Here is a 16,516-nt window from a genome sequence, read left to right on the forward strand (position 1 = left end):
TAAAATAAATGTTAGGAAAAAAAGACTCTAAGATTGCAAATGGGCAAAATCTACAAACATGTAATTCATAAAAGAAATACAGATGCCTAACAAATACATGAGAATTTATTTTAATGTACTATGGTGATGGTTAAATGTATCTGTGGATATACCAAAAAACATTGAAATCTATGCTTCAAATGGGTGAATTGTATGGTGTGTGAATTGTATATCAATAAAGTTTTGAAAAATTAAAATTAAAAAATTATTTCCCACAATGAGTCAAGCCAGAAATAAAAATAAGTGAATAAAATAGTTGGCTTTTCTCATGATGCTCAAATCTAATGGATGAAGAAATAAACAATTGTGTAAAAACTGTGGTCTAGACATTCTAATTTTTAAACCCGGAATTTTTTTAACACGTAATATAAATCATCCAGCTGAGTTGTCAGGCAATTATCCCCATTTTCAAAGCAGGAAAGCAATAGGTATGCTACATAGAAAATCCATTTCTTCAGTTCAACAATAACGGACCAAGATGAAAGAAAATAGAGAAGGAAATATTAGCCATGTACTTAATGAAGCACTCACCTTCAGCAACAATCCTGACACTTTCAAGGCTCTGTTGACCCTTGCTACAGGTAAGATGTCTCATTCTGAAAATCCTGGAAGTATAAACAGCAAAGAGTAACCCCACAAAAGGGGATGCCTTTACAGAATGTGAATTCTAGCTCAACACTTACACATGGTGACGATCATATTTGAAAATACTTTGTGCCTGATCTTTGGTTGATGACATTTGTCCATTTAATATGCACATGGAGGTAAACAGTGAATCTCTTTCCAGCAGGAAAACTACAAATATAGGTACATATAATTATATGTAATTACATTTAAATATGTAACACATGTTATATATCATATATATATGTACATACAACAGTTCCCAACAGAAAAGAGATGTAGTTTCAATATTCTCAAATTTAAAAGTACATACATATATTTTTTCTCAGTCTGCAAAGTTTGAAATTCATGTCAATTTTAGGATTCTGTAATTAAGCCTAAATTTGGGAGTATTTATTGAATAACTAAAAGTAGACACACAAAAGTTCTCTATGATCCCTATCTCTCCTAGTTGAGAAATAGAGTGCTCCAAGTAGAAAAGTTGGTATCTTAATTTGATAGCACTTTCCAAGTTTAAGTAAAATTAACAACTAAATAGGAAATAGTCATAAAATTTTTAATTCCTTTTTCATGTTTCAGAAGTTTCTTTGATATTGTCAGTACCTTGAGATCAGTGTCAACATAAGTTATCTCACATAGAAAAACAGTATGGTGTACACATGATATTTTGCTACAAGCAATTATGTAGCCATATAAATAAATAAATAATGGTTTAAAAAAGGAAAAACAATATGGCATAGCAGAAAGAAGTTAAATTTAGGAAATTGGGCCAATCTATTCATTCTGGCTCTGCCATCTACTTGCTGTATAACTTTGAGCAAGTTGCTAAAACTCTGAGCCTCAAGCTTATCATCTGTCTGTAGAGTTCTCTTTTAACTTGAAGAAGGTAGTTTTGTTGTCTTTGCTAAAGATCACTTCAGAGGCCCCCTAGCTCTTCTGCAAAGTTAATCATATGAAAGGTGAAAAATCAACTTGTCTAAAGAATACAGGGTCTCCTGAGAAGATTTTAACTAATATTCTTTAACATCTCCCTGGAATTCAGAGTTAATACAATTCATTGACATAAACTAATATGTCCATGAGAATTACCAGGAGCAAGAAGTGATAGGAAGCCTCCTGAGACTGAAGAAAAGGAAAAATAAAGCTGCCGGCCATAATTAAAACAGGCATTTTTAACCTGGGGTTCTATAAATAGAATTCAGATGGTCCATATGTTTAAATAGGGAACCAAGAGTGCATTTAACTGAAATTTAATATTTTTTCTATTGTGAATAAGGAAAATAAACAACAGTATCATTAATAGTATTGATAACTGTCACTAATAGAAATCACAAATAATAATCTCTCCTATTTTACTTGTTTCAGATATCTCAAAATATTATTGGCACTCATTACTCCAACTTGGAAATTATACTCATTATTAGACATGCTACTATATGTTGTTATTTCATCCATTATAGAGAAGCACCTATATCTGATAGTTGGGTATAGGTGCTTCTTTTATATTACAGAATTTTGATCAGTGTACTTCAATATAACTGGTTTCCTTAGTAATCCTATGTATTTTATTTTGTGCATTTAAAATGTATTTTGATGTGGGATTCAGAGGCTTGTGCCAAAAGTGTCCATAGCCCAAAAATGTTGAGTCCCTAGCTTAAGACAAGTTCCAAAGCCTTGGGCAGCTGCTTTGGAGATGCCGGTGCTGATTTCTCTGGTCCTATAACCCTGCTCAGTTCCAGTGTTCTATGAAATAATGCTGAGTGCAACCAGGTAGCTGGAGAGACAGCCCTGGGGAAGGCCATCCACCATAGACCCGCAAAGAGCCTTTGTGGAAAGAACGACCTTTTTATCACCAGATCCCATATGGCAGCAAGAAATTTTTGTGTCTGCTCCCCACTTGGGAAGAGAAGTTGGACTGGCCATCCCATCAGACTAAATAAAACCCAAGGTGTCTTTTCGGAAGGAAAACATTAAAGAAGCACCAAAAGGGAGTCACTGGACCTCATACCAGTCTGGCAGTTGAGCACTTGAGTAGCTGCACATATAAACCAATGGAGCAAGCTATGTTTGCAAAGTATTGAAATACATCAAATTGCAGTAGGACTAAACAAAGTGGGTAAATAGGCACCTAACACAGTGTCCAGAACAGAAAATGCTAAAAGTATTTAGTACCTTCTTCTTCCTAAATACCTCCCACCTTCCACAACCATTACAGATATACAAAGGTAGAGAGAAAGAGTCCATTTAAAAAGCAGTGGTGGTCCTGTTTCAGTTATTCTTTGCTATTAAAAATGAACTCAAATTAAAATTTCTAATAATAACAATTAGCTATATTTTACATATATTCAGAAAATAAAACAAAGAAATGGTTTCTTTTCTAAAGTCACACAGCGAGTTGAGAATCAATGAGTTGAAGATCCCATGTAACCCACTGGCTCCTACATTAACCCAAGAATACTTCATTTCTATCTACGTATTTAGCTGGGAACTTGAAGGTTCATTTGCATGGTGTGTGTTTTGTTTTGTTTTGTTTGGTTTGGTTTGCATGAGAATATGGCTTACCCATTCATGATTCTTTCTGATTTTACCTCATTTACTGAAGACACTAGAAGAAAGCCATCTCTGTAGTTTCATGAACAGACAAGGCAACAGATAAATCATTTCCACTTTAGGACACCCACACCCTCAGCCAATTGTCTTTGTGATTCAGAACTGTCATGAGAAAGATTTTTTAAAATCTTCAGGTTCACACTACCACGTGTTGGTCTGCACCAAGAATTTGGCCCTTCCAAGCTTCATGACTTGGGCTTGATCCTCCCTTTTGTTCCAGTCACAGAGAACCTGATGATAAGCCCCCACTGATTGAAATAATGAGAGAGTAGACAGCAGTATGAAAGCTACTGCCAGGATACTATATATTTATAATTTAAAATGAAATGTATTAGAGTAAAGCTGTCCCTCTCTCCCTTCCTCACACTGCTGGCCTGCCTGCTGAGTGTTTCTCCCTTCAAGTCTGCCCTTAATTCAATTCACTCAAATGATGTTTATCAATTATATATTGTGCTAGACATGGTATTATTCACTCTAGATAACAAATTAGTTGCAAAAGAGACACAGCCCCTGTTCTTGTGGAGCTAGCAGGCCAGTAAGGGAAACAACCATTCTTCAAAATAACATGTAAATAAAAACGCTACATAAATATATCACACACAGCAGACAGCCAACTATACTAAATGCAAACAAATGACCACAATTCAATGACAGGTAACGGTGAAAACCTGGTTTAAGATGGGAGATCAAGGAAGGCTTTTCTGAGGAAGTAACGTTTTATCTGAAAACTGAAGAATGATGGATGATGTACATAGGGTTGGGGGCAGAGAATAAGTGGGAAAAGTTCCAATTAGAAAGAGCAGCTTAAGTGAAGAGCTGAACAAGAGAAATATTTTCCCAGATGGCACATGATGCAGCTTGCTTCAATACAAGGGTCTACATTCATAAGAAGGCAACAAATCTGAACTCCTCAAAGTCCTAGCGTAGTACCATCACCTGTATGAGTAGAATCCTCTACTCTCCATGCATTGAGAGGTTGCTGAGCTGCTGAAAATGTCCCAGAGAAGAAGAGAGGCCATAGGTCTTGGGTTATTTAATATATTGTGTCACTTTTTATTAAAGAGTTTAAAATCATATTGATTTGTGATATTGTTTAGATGTTCTTGCAATTTATAATTTGATACTTGGTTTTCACAAGTTTATATATAGTTTATTAATGCAAATATTTTGCATTTATGATTTGTTGGAACACTCTTTAGGCTACTGCAAAACCAAAAATTAAAGTGTGTGATGTACACATGTATTTTTATAGCTAAGCATGTGAACCTACTCCTCTTGTACTATGCTATAAGGAACAATGGGAATAGTCATTTTTTCCAAAGTGTTTGTATATTTATAAAATTTCAGAGATTGTTTATTCCCAGCATATCACGTTCTACTGTGGAAAATCATACCAGAAAGACCAAAAAAATCCTGATGCTTTGTTTTATAAATATTTGTTATAATGTAGACTTTGGCCCGGCAGTCACTTGCACTCTCTCTCCAAATTCTGCATAGAATCTTTTGGAAATTGGGCTTCATGAAAGAAATTTTATTTAACTGGTAACTCTTAGTTCTCAAAAACAGGTTTATTCTGCCATGAGAACAATTCCAAAGTGGAGACAAGAATTCCTCCACCCATATGATAGTTTTGAATTGCTTTGCATCTTATTTACACTTGACTATCTATCAGGATGATAGATTAGTTACGTTCCTGTTTAAGTTCACTCTCTTTTTGTTTAAGACTAAAATATATATCACAATCCATTTGGGTACTTCCTTATTTACAGTTGTGTAAATCAGAGTAAGGAGTCAAGAAAAACTTCATAAATGAACAACTGCCCCTTACAGTCCTATATATTCCTCATTGCTCATGGGATAGATTTAACATCTAGCATCTTCAATATTGAATGTGAGGGACTTTACAACACAGCCACCTCCATTACAACATTATCTCTGCCACTTCCTCCTTTCCTCCTCGTCTCTTTTAGGTTCTAGCTTTGCTTGACTAACTGCCATTTCCAAAACATGCCATGTTCTCCCAAGCTTTATACCATTTCCTCCATCTGTTTCACTTGCAAAACCCTATTTATTTTTTAGTTCTTACATTGATATTATTTTATATGCTAATGTTCTTGGCCTAAGGCAAAAAGTATCACTGCTTTATTTATGTTTTCTAAGACTTATATGTTTTTATATAATCATTTGCTTATATTTGTGTTTTCCCAACTAGATCCTTAATTTCCTCAAGAAGTTAATAGACCAATTCTATCTTTTTCTTTAAATTCATGGCTTCTACAAAGGCTACCACAATGTTTGGCATACAATAAGCCCTCAAGAAATGTCTACTAAACTAAGTTAAACATGATTCTAGAGACCTGTGCGATAGATCATTGGCATCATCCAGCTTCTCACAACTTTGTTGCATATTCTTCAAATCAACATTTAGAACAACAATTAGATTACAGAGCATAATTTTCCCCAGTGGGTGGAGCATTTTAACCAGTCTTGCCCATTTTTTTTCTTGTGATGTCATCGGGGTTCCTTGAACATGCAGTAAAATTCTGCACACAGAGCAGTCCTTTGTTCTTATCAACATCTCACAGCCTGTGAAGCTCTCAGTGTGCCTCTGTCCTTTGCCACAAACATGAGGTTCAAATTCCCTCTCATAGCCATAGGCCTGGAAATTTTCATGATTGTTTTATTTGGATTATTTGTTCAGTATGAAACGGACCAGCATACTCAGCAGCGCAACATCACCAAGCCAACAGACTTGGCCACATTCCTTGAGTTATATCCTCGTGAGTAGGCAATTTACTACTTACTATACATTTTGGGGTTCTCCAGGTTCTCAGAATGTAAAGCCATTGAATACTGTAAACCTTCGAGCTCCTTGTAGAATTATATGATAATTACGAGTGCTAAGGGCATTACATATTTCTGCTATGGCATCTGGCCTTCTACTCTGTGATTAAGGTGTTTGGTTAAAACTTTTTCCTATTAAAATATCAGAACAAGAAGCTGAACATTAAAATAATTGATGCTTTTTGTATTGATTATCTACTGCTAAATGACCTTCTTTTTCCCTTCAGTTGGTCACTAGCTCTAGAAAGAAAAGTATCACACCTCCTTTGCATTCCCCACTGAGAGGGCCAAAGGTAACTTTGGAGGAGAGAGAGTTCTAAGAAAACAGAGTTATAAGAAGAGGACCCTAGATTTTATGCGGAATTTGATTCTAAAGAATGAGAAGGGGTATTTAGTATGTTGTAGGAAGTTAATGGAGTTTTCATTAAAAAGATGTACTCAGGGTTTTATAATATTCTGAAAGGAAGTTGTTCTTTTCCTTTGAGATAAAAGAAATGTGTGAATACCTAACATATTTAAAAACAAAATTCTTCCTTCGAAATGACGACTGAGTGAAGAAAGAAATGTAATTTCAAGTTTGGATGGGCAGGCTACAAAATAGTTAATACAACAATGACAACTACCATTTATTGAGTCTTTAATATGAACCAGACACATACATTACCTCATTAAGCAGGAAGGGAGACAGTAGTATGTCACCATTATATAGACTACTTACTTTTCTTAAGTAAGGCTCAAATAATTTTAAAAATATAAAAATTATTTAAAATAGTATAATGTTTATTACAGTTCACAGCATATGTCTAAGCTTTTTAAAAAACAGTTTGATACTCTTTTTTATTTCTACATTTTTTGAGATAATTAGTATCATGGGGTACTCCCACAAAGAAATTATGGCCTAAGGTTGCTAAGTGACTTAGTAAAAATACGAAATTGAAAATTAAGGACAGAGTTAGGATAGTAAGACAGAAAAAACTGGACTCCAAGTCTAGTTGTATTTACACTGCATAGATGCTCAAGAGGGTTCTTGATTAAATAAGTTTTATAATTTGCAAGTTAGAGAATAAAACAGAAAAAAATATGTTCAACTCTGTATGCTTTTGCACATTACATTCATTCATTCATTTACTCATTTGGTAAATATTTTATTAAGTACTAAGCATGTGCTACAGCAAATTTATTCAAAAATAAAACAAATATGATTCTTTTATTCTAAGACTCCACTATCTGGCACATCTGTAAACAAAAGATGAAATACGAAGTTAAAAATGCCAAAAATATGATCTAAGATTAGTATGATTTACACAAAGTTATCTTAAGACTTTAAGAGCTTAATAATTGCATGATTCAAGCTGAACTTTCTAAGTTCCAGCATCAAAGCTCCTAGGTAAAACTTCAGTTCACAATTTGAGATCAAAACCAAGTTGAAGAAAAGTCGCTAAACATGGTCATTTTTCAGTAATCTAACAATAGATAAATAATTTTTGGATATCTACTGTATAGCATAATGATGACAGTTAACAATACTGTATGGATACTTGTAATTTGCTGAGGGGATATAGCTTCAATTTAGTCTTATTACCCCCCCCCGCACATGCACGCACACAAACACACACACATATATACACACACAATGGTAACAATGTAGAAGTAATAGATGTGTTAACTAGCTTGATTGTAGTGATCATTTCACAAAATATATGAATATCAAAATGTCAAGTTTTATGTCTGAAATATATGTAATTTTATATGTCAATTATATCTCAATAAAGCTGTTTAAAAATATAGTTTAATAGTCACATCACTCTTCTACACCACTTGTAAGAAACATAAAAATTTACTGATTTTATGATTCATGAAGAAAATATTTATTAAGTTCCCAATTCTTGCAAGTAATCTCCAAATCTCTCAAGCTTTTAGGCACTAAAAAGTGAATCAAACAAACAAAATGGATTCTATTGTGTATATATGCCACATTTTCTTTATCTATTCATCCACTGATGGATACTTAGGTTGATTCCATATCTTGGCTATTGTGTTGTGCTGCAATAAACATAAGAGTGCAGATATCTCTTTCTCTTCAATATAATGATTTCATTTTCTTTGTAAATATACCTAGTAGTGAGATTGCTGGTTCATGTGATAGTTCTATTTTTAGTTTTTTGAGAAACTTCCATATTGTTTACATTATAATTTACATTCCCACCAACAGTGTGTAAGAATTCCCTTTTCTCTGCATGGAGGTAGAAAGTAGAATGATGATTACTAGAGGCTGGGAAGGGTGTTAGAACAGGGAATGTGATGAAGAAAGTTTGGTTAATGAATACAAATATACAGTTAGATAAAAGGAATAAGTTTTAGTGTTTGTTAGCACGGTAAGGTGACTGTAGTTAACAACAATGTATTATATATTTCAAGATAACTAGAAGAGAAAATTTGGAATGTTTCCTATACAAAGAAATGATAAATGTTCAAGGTGATGGATATCCTGAAGAACATGATTTGATTATTACACAGCATATGCATTTATCAAAATACCATCTACATGTATACCATAAATGTGTGTAAATATTATATATCAATTTTAAAAAGGAAAGTAAATGAAAAAAAGACAAAATGGGCAAAGTCCATGTCCTCACAAAGTTTACATTCCAGGGAGGAAGGCAGACAAGGAGATGTGTGACCAGACACACTTCAATGTCTAAATGTATTCCATAAATTTCAATGGTTAAAAAATGCCATTCCTAGAAACGATGCAAGATTAGAGATATAAATGCATTTGGACAAGAGAAGATGTATTTTTAGCCTCTCTTCACCAGGGTTATGTGAAAAAACAAAGCAGCTGGCATATATATATATATATATATATAAGAAATAGAAGACAAGGAGAATTTTGATAGTAAGTCCCACAAAACCTGTTTTATAAAGGGGAGTTCCCCTACACAAGCTCTCTCACCTGCCACCATGTATGACATAGCTTTGCTCCTCATTTGCCTTCCATCACGATTGTGAGGCCTCCCCAGCCATGTGGAACTGTGAGTCAATGAAACCTCTTTCCTTTATAAATGATCCAGTCTCAGGTATGTCTTTATTAGCAGTGTGAGAATAGACTAATACAGTAAATTGGTACCAGTGGAGTAGGATGCTGCTGTAAAGATATCCGAAAATGTGAAAGCAACTTTGGAACTGGGTAACAAGCAGAGGGTGAAACAGTTTGGAAGGCTCAGAGGAAGACAGGAAAATATGGGAAAGTTTGGAACTTCCTCTAGACTTATTGAATGGCTTTGACCAAAATGCTGATAGTGAGATGGGGAACTTGTTGGGAACTGGAGTAAAGATGGCTCTTGCTATGCAGAGAGGCTGGTGTAGGGTTTGCCCCTGACGTAAAGTTCTGTGGAACTTTGAACTTGAGAGAGATGATTTAGGGTATCTGGCAGAAGAAATTTCTTAGCAGCAAAGCGCTTGAGAGGTGACAAAGTATAAAAGTTTAGAAAATTTTCAGCCTGATGAAGCAGTAGAAAAGAAAAACTCATTTTCTGGGGAGAAATTTAAGTCAGCTGCAGAAATTTGCATAAGTAAACAGGAGCCAAATGTTTCCCCATCACCAAGATGATGGGCGAAATGTCTCCAGGGCATGTCAGAGACCTTCATAGCAGTCCCTCCCATCACAGGCTAGGAAGCCTAGGCAAGAAAAATGGTTTCCTGGGCCAGGCCCAGGGCCTCCTTGCTCTATGCAACCTCAGGACATGGTGCTTTGTATCCCAGGTGCTTCAGCTCCACCCATGGCTAAAAAGAGCCAATGTACAGCTCAGGCTGTTTCTTCATAGGGTGCAAGCCTCAAGCCTTAGCAGTTTACACATGGTATTGGAACCATGGGTGCACAGAAGTCAAGAATTGAGGTTTGGGAACTTCTGCCTAGATTTCATTGAATGTATGGGAAGTGCCTGGTTGTCCAGGCAGAAGCTTGCTGCTGGGGAAGAGCCATCACAGAGAACCTCTGCTAGGACAGTGAAGAGGGAAATGTGGGCTGCAAGCCCAAACACTGAGTCCCTACTGAAGCACTGTGTAGTGGAGCTGAGAAGAGAGCTACCATCCTCCAGACCCCAGAATGGTAGATCTACTGACAGCTTGCACCATGCACCTGGAAAAGCCACAGACACTCAACACCAACTGTGAAAGCAGCCCAGAGGGAGGCTATCCCCTGTAAAGCCGTGAGGGCAGGGCTGCCCATGGCCATGGGAGCCCATCTCTTGCATCAGCGTAACCTGGATGTGAGATATGAAGTCAAAGGAGATCATTTTGGAAATTTAAGGTTTAAGGACTACCCACTGGATTTCAGGCTTGCATGGGGCCTGTAGCCACTTTGTTTTAGCCAAATTCTCCCATTTGGAATGGGTGTATTTACCTAATGCCTATACCCCCATTGTGTCTAGGAAGTAACTAACTTTTCATTTTACATGCTCACAGGTGGAAGGGATTTGCCTTGTTTAGATGAAACTGTGGACTTTTGAGTTAATTCTAAAATGAGTTAAGACTTTGAGGACTGTTGGGAAGGCATGATTGGTTTTGAAATGCAAGAGCATGAGATTTGGGAAGGACTGGAGCAGAATGAGATGGTTTGTGTCTCCACTCAAATCTCATCTTGATTTGTAGTTCCCATAATTCCCATGTGTTGTGGAAGGGAACCAGTGAGTGTTAATTGAATCATGGGGGCAGGTCTTTCCTGTGCTGTTCTCGTGATAGTGAGTAAATCTCATGAGAGCTTATGGTTATATAAAGGGGAGTTTTCCTACACAAGCTCTCTCACCTGCCACCATGTAAGACATGACTTTGCTCCTCCTTTGCTTTTTGCCATGATTGTGAGGCCTCCCCAGCCCTGTGGAACTGTCAGTCAACTAAACCTTTTTCCTTTATAGATTACCCAGTCCCAGGTATGTCTTTTTTAGCAGTATGATAACAGACTAATACATTAGAGCTTGCAAGATATCCTATTACAAGATATCAAAGTAGAATAGAACAAAATTAAGAACATAAATTAAACCCTCTATACTAATGAATGAGATGATGCTGAGGATGCTGCTGCTGCTGATGGTGGTGGTGATGATGATGGTGAATTGTACCCTGTCAGATTCTGGTTAACAACCTCAAATCCAAATTCATTTTTAACAGGAAAGTAGGACAAATTTTAAATTATAATAAAACCGCTGACTATAATGATGCTTAATTTGTCATAGGCACTGTGCTAACTTATTGTGTATTTATTTTCTAATCTTCAAAACAACCCTTGGAATACACATGTTAGGAAGAAAGACCTATGATAAAGTTGAGGTTTAGAAAGATTAAGCAATTTGTCCAAGGTCAAATGTTTAGTACATGAAAGAGCTTAGTCAGATTCCAACCCAGATTGTCCACATCCAAAACCTGTTTTTTTCTTTTTTTTTTTTTGAGACAGAGTCTCACTGTGTTGGTTGCCCAGGCTGGAGTGCAGTGGCATGATCTCAGCTCACCGCAACCTCCGCCTCCTGGGTTCAAGCGATTTTCCTGCCTCAGCCTCCCAAGTAGCTGGGACTACAAGTGCCTGCCACTACACCCGGTTAATTTTTGTATTTTTTAGTAGAAATGGGGTTTCACCATATTGACCAGGCTGGTCTTGAACTCCTGACCTCGTGATCCACCTGCCTTATCCTCCCTAAACGCTGGGATTACAAGCGTGAGCCACCATGCCCAGCCAAAGCCTGTGTATTAACCACTATATTTTATAGGCAGCATTGTCTATCAGGTAGGAATTTAGGCCACATTTGTCTACATGGATCTATTGTCTCTAGCAGATTTGCCAAAATATTTTTTGGTCTTCACTAACATCAGTCAACTTTTAAAGGATGAGAATATATTATCTGTGGGAAAATGAGTTTACTCAGTGAAAAACTTCAAGGTGAGTGATCTTATTTCCCTTGTTACTTATTCGGAACAAAAATTATAGAATTCAAAGCAATTGCTGCTGTTTTCCAAGATAAGGCACTGTGAGTTTAAAATATATAGAGATATACTCAGGCATATATATATATTCTTCACTTATATATATATATATATATATATATACACACACACACACACACACACACAGAGATGAAATTGTTTTTGACACAAGTGGCAATATGAGGGGTTTTATGCATGTCATCAACTAATAGCAAAGAAACAGGTTTACCTATTTGAAAATGGCTAAATATTGTGGCCTCCCTTAATATTGATCCTAAATATGATAGTGCTTAATATACATCAATATCAAAACATAAAAAGTTTGTTGGATGTTAGATGTTCACCACAGTTTACATGTTTATTCTGAATATATTTCACACGCACTCTGTCCCAGACACTGGAGACATGAGGAGGTAAATAAACAAAGTCCACGCCCTCATGGAGCCTTATGAAGTATTACTCCCATTTTACAAATGAGGAAGCTGAGGCTCAGAGAGATTCACTGGTTAACCAAAGACACGCAGCTAGTAAACAATTCAAATGGAATATAAATTACAAGCTATCATGGAGCTAACACAGTGTTTTGGATCAGTGTGATGCTTCTCTAAATGTGAAAGACGCTGGGCGCGGTGGCTCATGCCTGTAATTTCAGTACTTTGGGAGGCTGGGGCTGGTGGATCACCTGAGGTCAGGAGTTCAAGGCCAACCGGGCCATCATGGTGAAACCCTGTCTCTACTGAAAATACAAAATTAATTGGGTGTGGTGGTACATGCCTGTAGTCTCAGCTACTCAGGAGACCGAGACAGGAGAATCGCTTGAACCCAGGAGGCAGAGGCTGCAGTGAACCAAAATTGTGCCACTGCACTCCAGCCTGGGCACAACAGAGTGAGACTTCATCTCAAAAAATAAATAAATAAAAATAAAATAAATAAATAAGTGTGAAAGACACAACTTACCACAGCCAGGGAGATGCGAATGCTAAGAACAGTGTACTATTCTAATGCCTTGAGATTTCTTCACTTTTATATTTTTCACTATCCTCTTTTATTTACTGTTAACAATTTTCAGGAAAATGCTTGAAATAAAAACACTTGAGTTGCTATGACCTCAGGGGGCAGCAAGGAATGGGAGAAGGAAGCAAGAAAAATGTAGGCACCTGATTCCATCACCCCTGATATCTTGGTCCAAAACAGAGTGCAAAATTTGCTGTGCTACTGGGCAGCAATGTTTAAGTAAATCAAGCCAGCATTTTCTGTTTTGGTTTAAAACATTTTAAGAAAAGGGAAGTTTTGGCCGGGCGCGGTGGCTCAAGCCTGTAATCCCAGCACTTTGGGAGGCCGAGACGGGTGGATCACGAGGTCAAGAGATCGAGACCGTTCTGGTCAACATGGTGAAACCCCGTCTCTACTAATACAAAAAATTAGCTGGGCATGGTGGCGCGTGCCTGTAATCCCAGCTACTCAGGAGGCTGAGGCAGGAGAATTGCCTGAACCCAGGAGGCGGAGGTTGCGGTGAGCCGTGATCGCGCCATTGCACTCCAGCCTGGGTAACGAGCGAAACTCCGCCTCAAAAAAAAAAAAAAAAGAAAAGAAAAGAAAAGAAAAGGGAAGTTTTACACTATTAACTATGAATCCTTAAAAGCGTAGTTGATTTAGATGAGGGTTTCTCCACAGCAGCACCTTTAACATTTTGGGCCAAATACTTCCTTGTGGGAAGCTGTCCTATTCATCTGAGGATGTTTGGCAGCAACCCTGCTCTGTACCCTCAGGACATCAGCAGCACCACTCTCTACCTCCTCAAGTTGCAACAACCAAAAACGTCTCCAGGCATTGTCAAATGTACCCTGGGGGCTAATATCACCTCTTGTTGAGAATCACTGATTTAGACAAGACTTGACAATCCTTAAAACCTGTTGGAAGATTTCTCCAAAGTACAAACTCCTAAAGAAATTCCTTTTCTTCTGTAAAATGGATATTGTGTTACTTTAGTGGCAGAGCCTTGCACCACACAACTATATTTGTGGCCCTCTCTCTGGTTCCCACCCACAAACTCTTAAAGCAGGATAAATGGTAATGCAATAATCCTAGTTGTTCATAAATCTTTTTATTCCTATCTTTCATACCGAATCATTATCTGTCAAGAGCCTCCTTGTTAATTTAAATAATAAATGAGGTTCTTAAGCCCCCTTGTGGCGAAAAGCAGTAACAAGAATTAGATTAGAAGAAGGAAATATATTGAAGCACAGTTAATACATGAAATTTCTTTCCCCAGTTATAAAATGTCTGGTTTTCCATCAAAGGGGAAGAGGGATGAAATCTGCAGAACAATTGTTCCACTAAGAGATATTTATGAAATTAGATTTTAAAAATTCTTAAATTAGTTGGGTGTATTAGTTTGTTTTCAAGCTGCTGGTAAAAACATACCCAAGACTGGCAATTTACAAAAGAAAGCCATTTATTAAACTTACAGTTCCTCATGGCTGGAGAGGCCTCACAATCACAGTGGAAGGTAAGGAGGAGCAAGTCATGTCTTACATAGATGGCACCAGGCAAAGAGAGAGCTTGTGCAGAGAAACTCCTGCCTTTAAAACCATCAGATTGCCGGGCACGGTGGCTCACGCCTGTAATCCCAACACTTTGGGAGGCTGAGGCAGACAGATCACGAGGTCAGGAGTTCCAGACCAGTCTAGCCAACATAGTGAAACCCCATCTCTACTAAAAAACAAAAACAAAAACAAACAAACAAAAACCCATACCTGTAATCCCAGCTACTCGGGAGGCTGAGATAGGAGAATTTGCTTGAGCCCAGGAGATGGAGGTTGCAGTGAGCCAAGATGGCACCATTGCACTCCAGGCAGGGCAACAGAAGCAAGACTCCATATCAAAAAAAAAAAAAAAATCAGATCTTGTGAGACTCACTCTATCACAAAAACAGCGTGGGAAGGACTCACCTCCATGATTCAATCATCTCCCACAAGCTCCCTCCCACAACACATGGGAATTATAGGAGCTACAAGATGAGATTTGGGCGGGGACACAGAGCCAAACCTTATCGGTTGGTAACTGCGCAGTTTAAAAGGGGAGCATTGGCCGGGCGCAGTGGCTCACGCCTGTAATCCCAGCACTTTGGGAGGCCGAGGCGGGTGGATCATGAGGTCAAGAGATCGAGACCATCCTGGTCAACATGGTGAAACCCCGTCTCTACTAAAAATACAAAAACTTAGCTGGGCATGGTGGCGCGTTCCTGTAATCCCAGCTACTCAGGAGGCTGAGGCAGGAGAATTGCCTGAACCCAGGAGGTGGAGGTTACGGTGAGCCGAGATTGTGCCATTGCACTCCAGCCTGGGTAACAAGAGCGAAATTCCGTCTCAAAAAAAAAAAAAGAGGGAGCATCACACACTGAGGTCTCGGGGGGGAGCAGACCCAAACCTTATCGGTTGGTAACTGCTCAATTTAAAAGGGAAGCATCACACACTGAGGTCTCGGGGTGGGGGAACTAGGGGAGGGTCGCGGGGGAGATGGGGAGGGATAACATGGGGAGAAATCCCAGATGTAGGTGATGGGGTAGGAAGGCAGCAAATCACATTGCCATGTATGTACCTATGCAACAATCCTGCATGTTCTTCACATGTACTCCAAAACCTAAAATGCAATAAAATGTATTTTTAAAAATAATAATAATAAATAAAATCAGTAGATTACAGAGAAAACAAGAGTGCTCTAAGAAAAAAAGAAAAAAAAGAATGTTAGAAAAAAAGCTTTGTGTGATTTTAAAAAATGAAGAAAAACCTGAGTCCTTATTTTTATTCTACTTTGTGAGGACTATACAAGTCACCTAATTTGTCTGTGTCTTAGAGTCCTGACCTAAATGCAAAATAAAATGCATAAAGCAAGTTGTAGAGCTAAGACATTTTAGACATCGTGTAATCCAAGTCTTCCTTAAAAGGGAACTGAGCCCCATAAAGGTTTAGTAAAACCATAGTAAGAGTCATGCATATTCTCTAAGTTCCCCTCCAACTTCTTCTATGATCTATATCAAATTTTTACTATAAAAACTATAATAAAAAAAATTAAATCGTGGCAAAACAATGTGTAAAGAAAAATGAATATATGTGGTCATCCACACTTCAAAAAGCAAAATGGGAAACAGGTTGATGTTAGTTGACAAGTGCCCACCAGTGGGTCAGGTAAAATCTCAGTTCAGGGTACCCCGGGTAGGTACCCTGGGATGGGAATCAGCACCTTAAGGGTCAACACCTGAGGAGAAAGGATTTGGGCAGAGAAGGAGAAGCCCTCAGCTGACCCTGCAGGAGGCTCTGAAGCTAGGACTGTCCAGTTTCAGGTGGTTCTTTTCTGAGACAAGGGGTTACTCATGTGAATCAGTTATTGGGTGCAGACTACCCTAGGGAAGAGCTATGATCTT

The 16,516-nt window shown here is 37.8% G+C and overlaps 1 protein-coding gene across 1 annotated transcript in view; it reads left to right on the forward strand.

The window, feature by feature from the left end:
* The first annotated feature begins 5,821 nt into the window (after positions 1 to 5,821).
* Positions 5,822 to 16,516, forward strand: part of RHAG (Rh associated glycoprotein) — a 28,117-nt gene continuing 17,422 nt past the window's right edge. The window contains exon 1 of the mRNA XM_012441634.3: positions 5,822 to 6,053. Within this exon, the coding sequence (XP_012297057.2) occupies positions 5,900 to 6,053 (154 nt within the window). The 5' untranslated portion in view covers positions 5,822 to 5,899. The remainder of the gene's footprint in view (positions 6,054 to 16,516) is intronic.

The sequence above is a fragment of the Aotus nancymaae genome, unplaced genomic scaffold, assembly GCF_030222135.1.
Source record: "Aotus nancymaae isolate 86718 unplaced genomic scaffold, 86718_ANA_hifiasm-v0.15.2.pri h1tg000040l, whole genome shotgun sequence".
Taxonomy (NCBI): Eukaryota; Metazoa; Chordata; class Mammalia; order Primates; family Aotidae; genus Aotus; species Aotus nancymaae.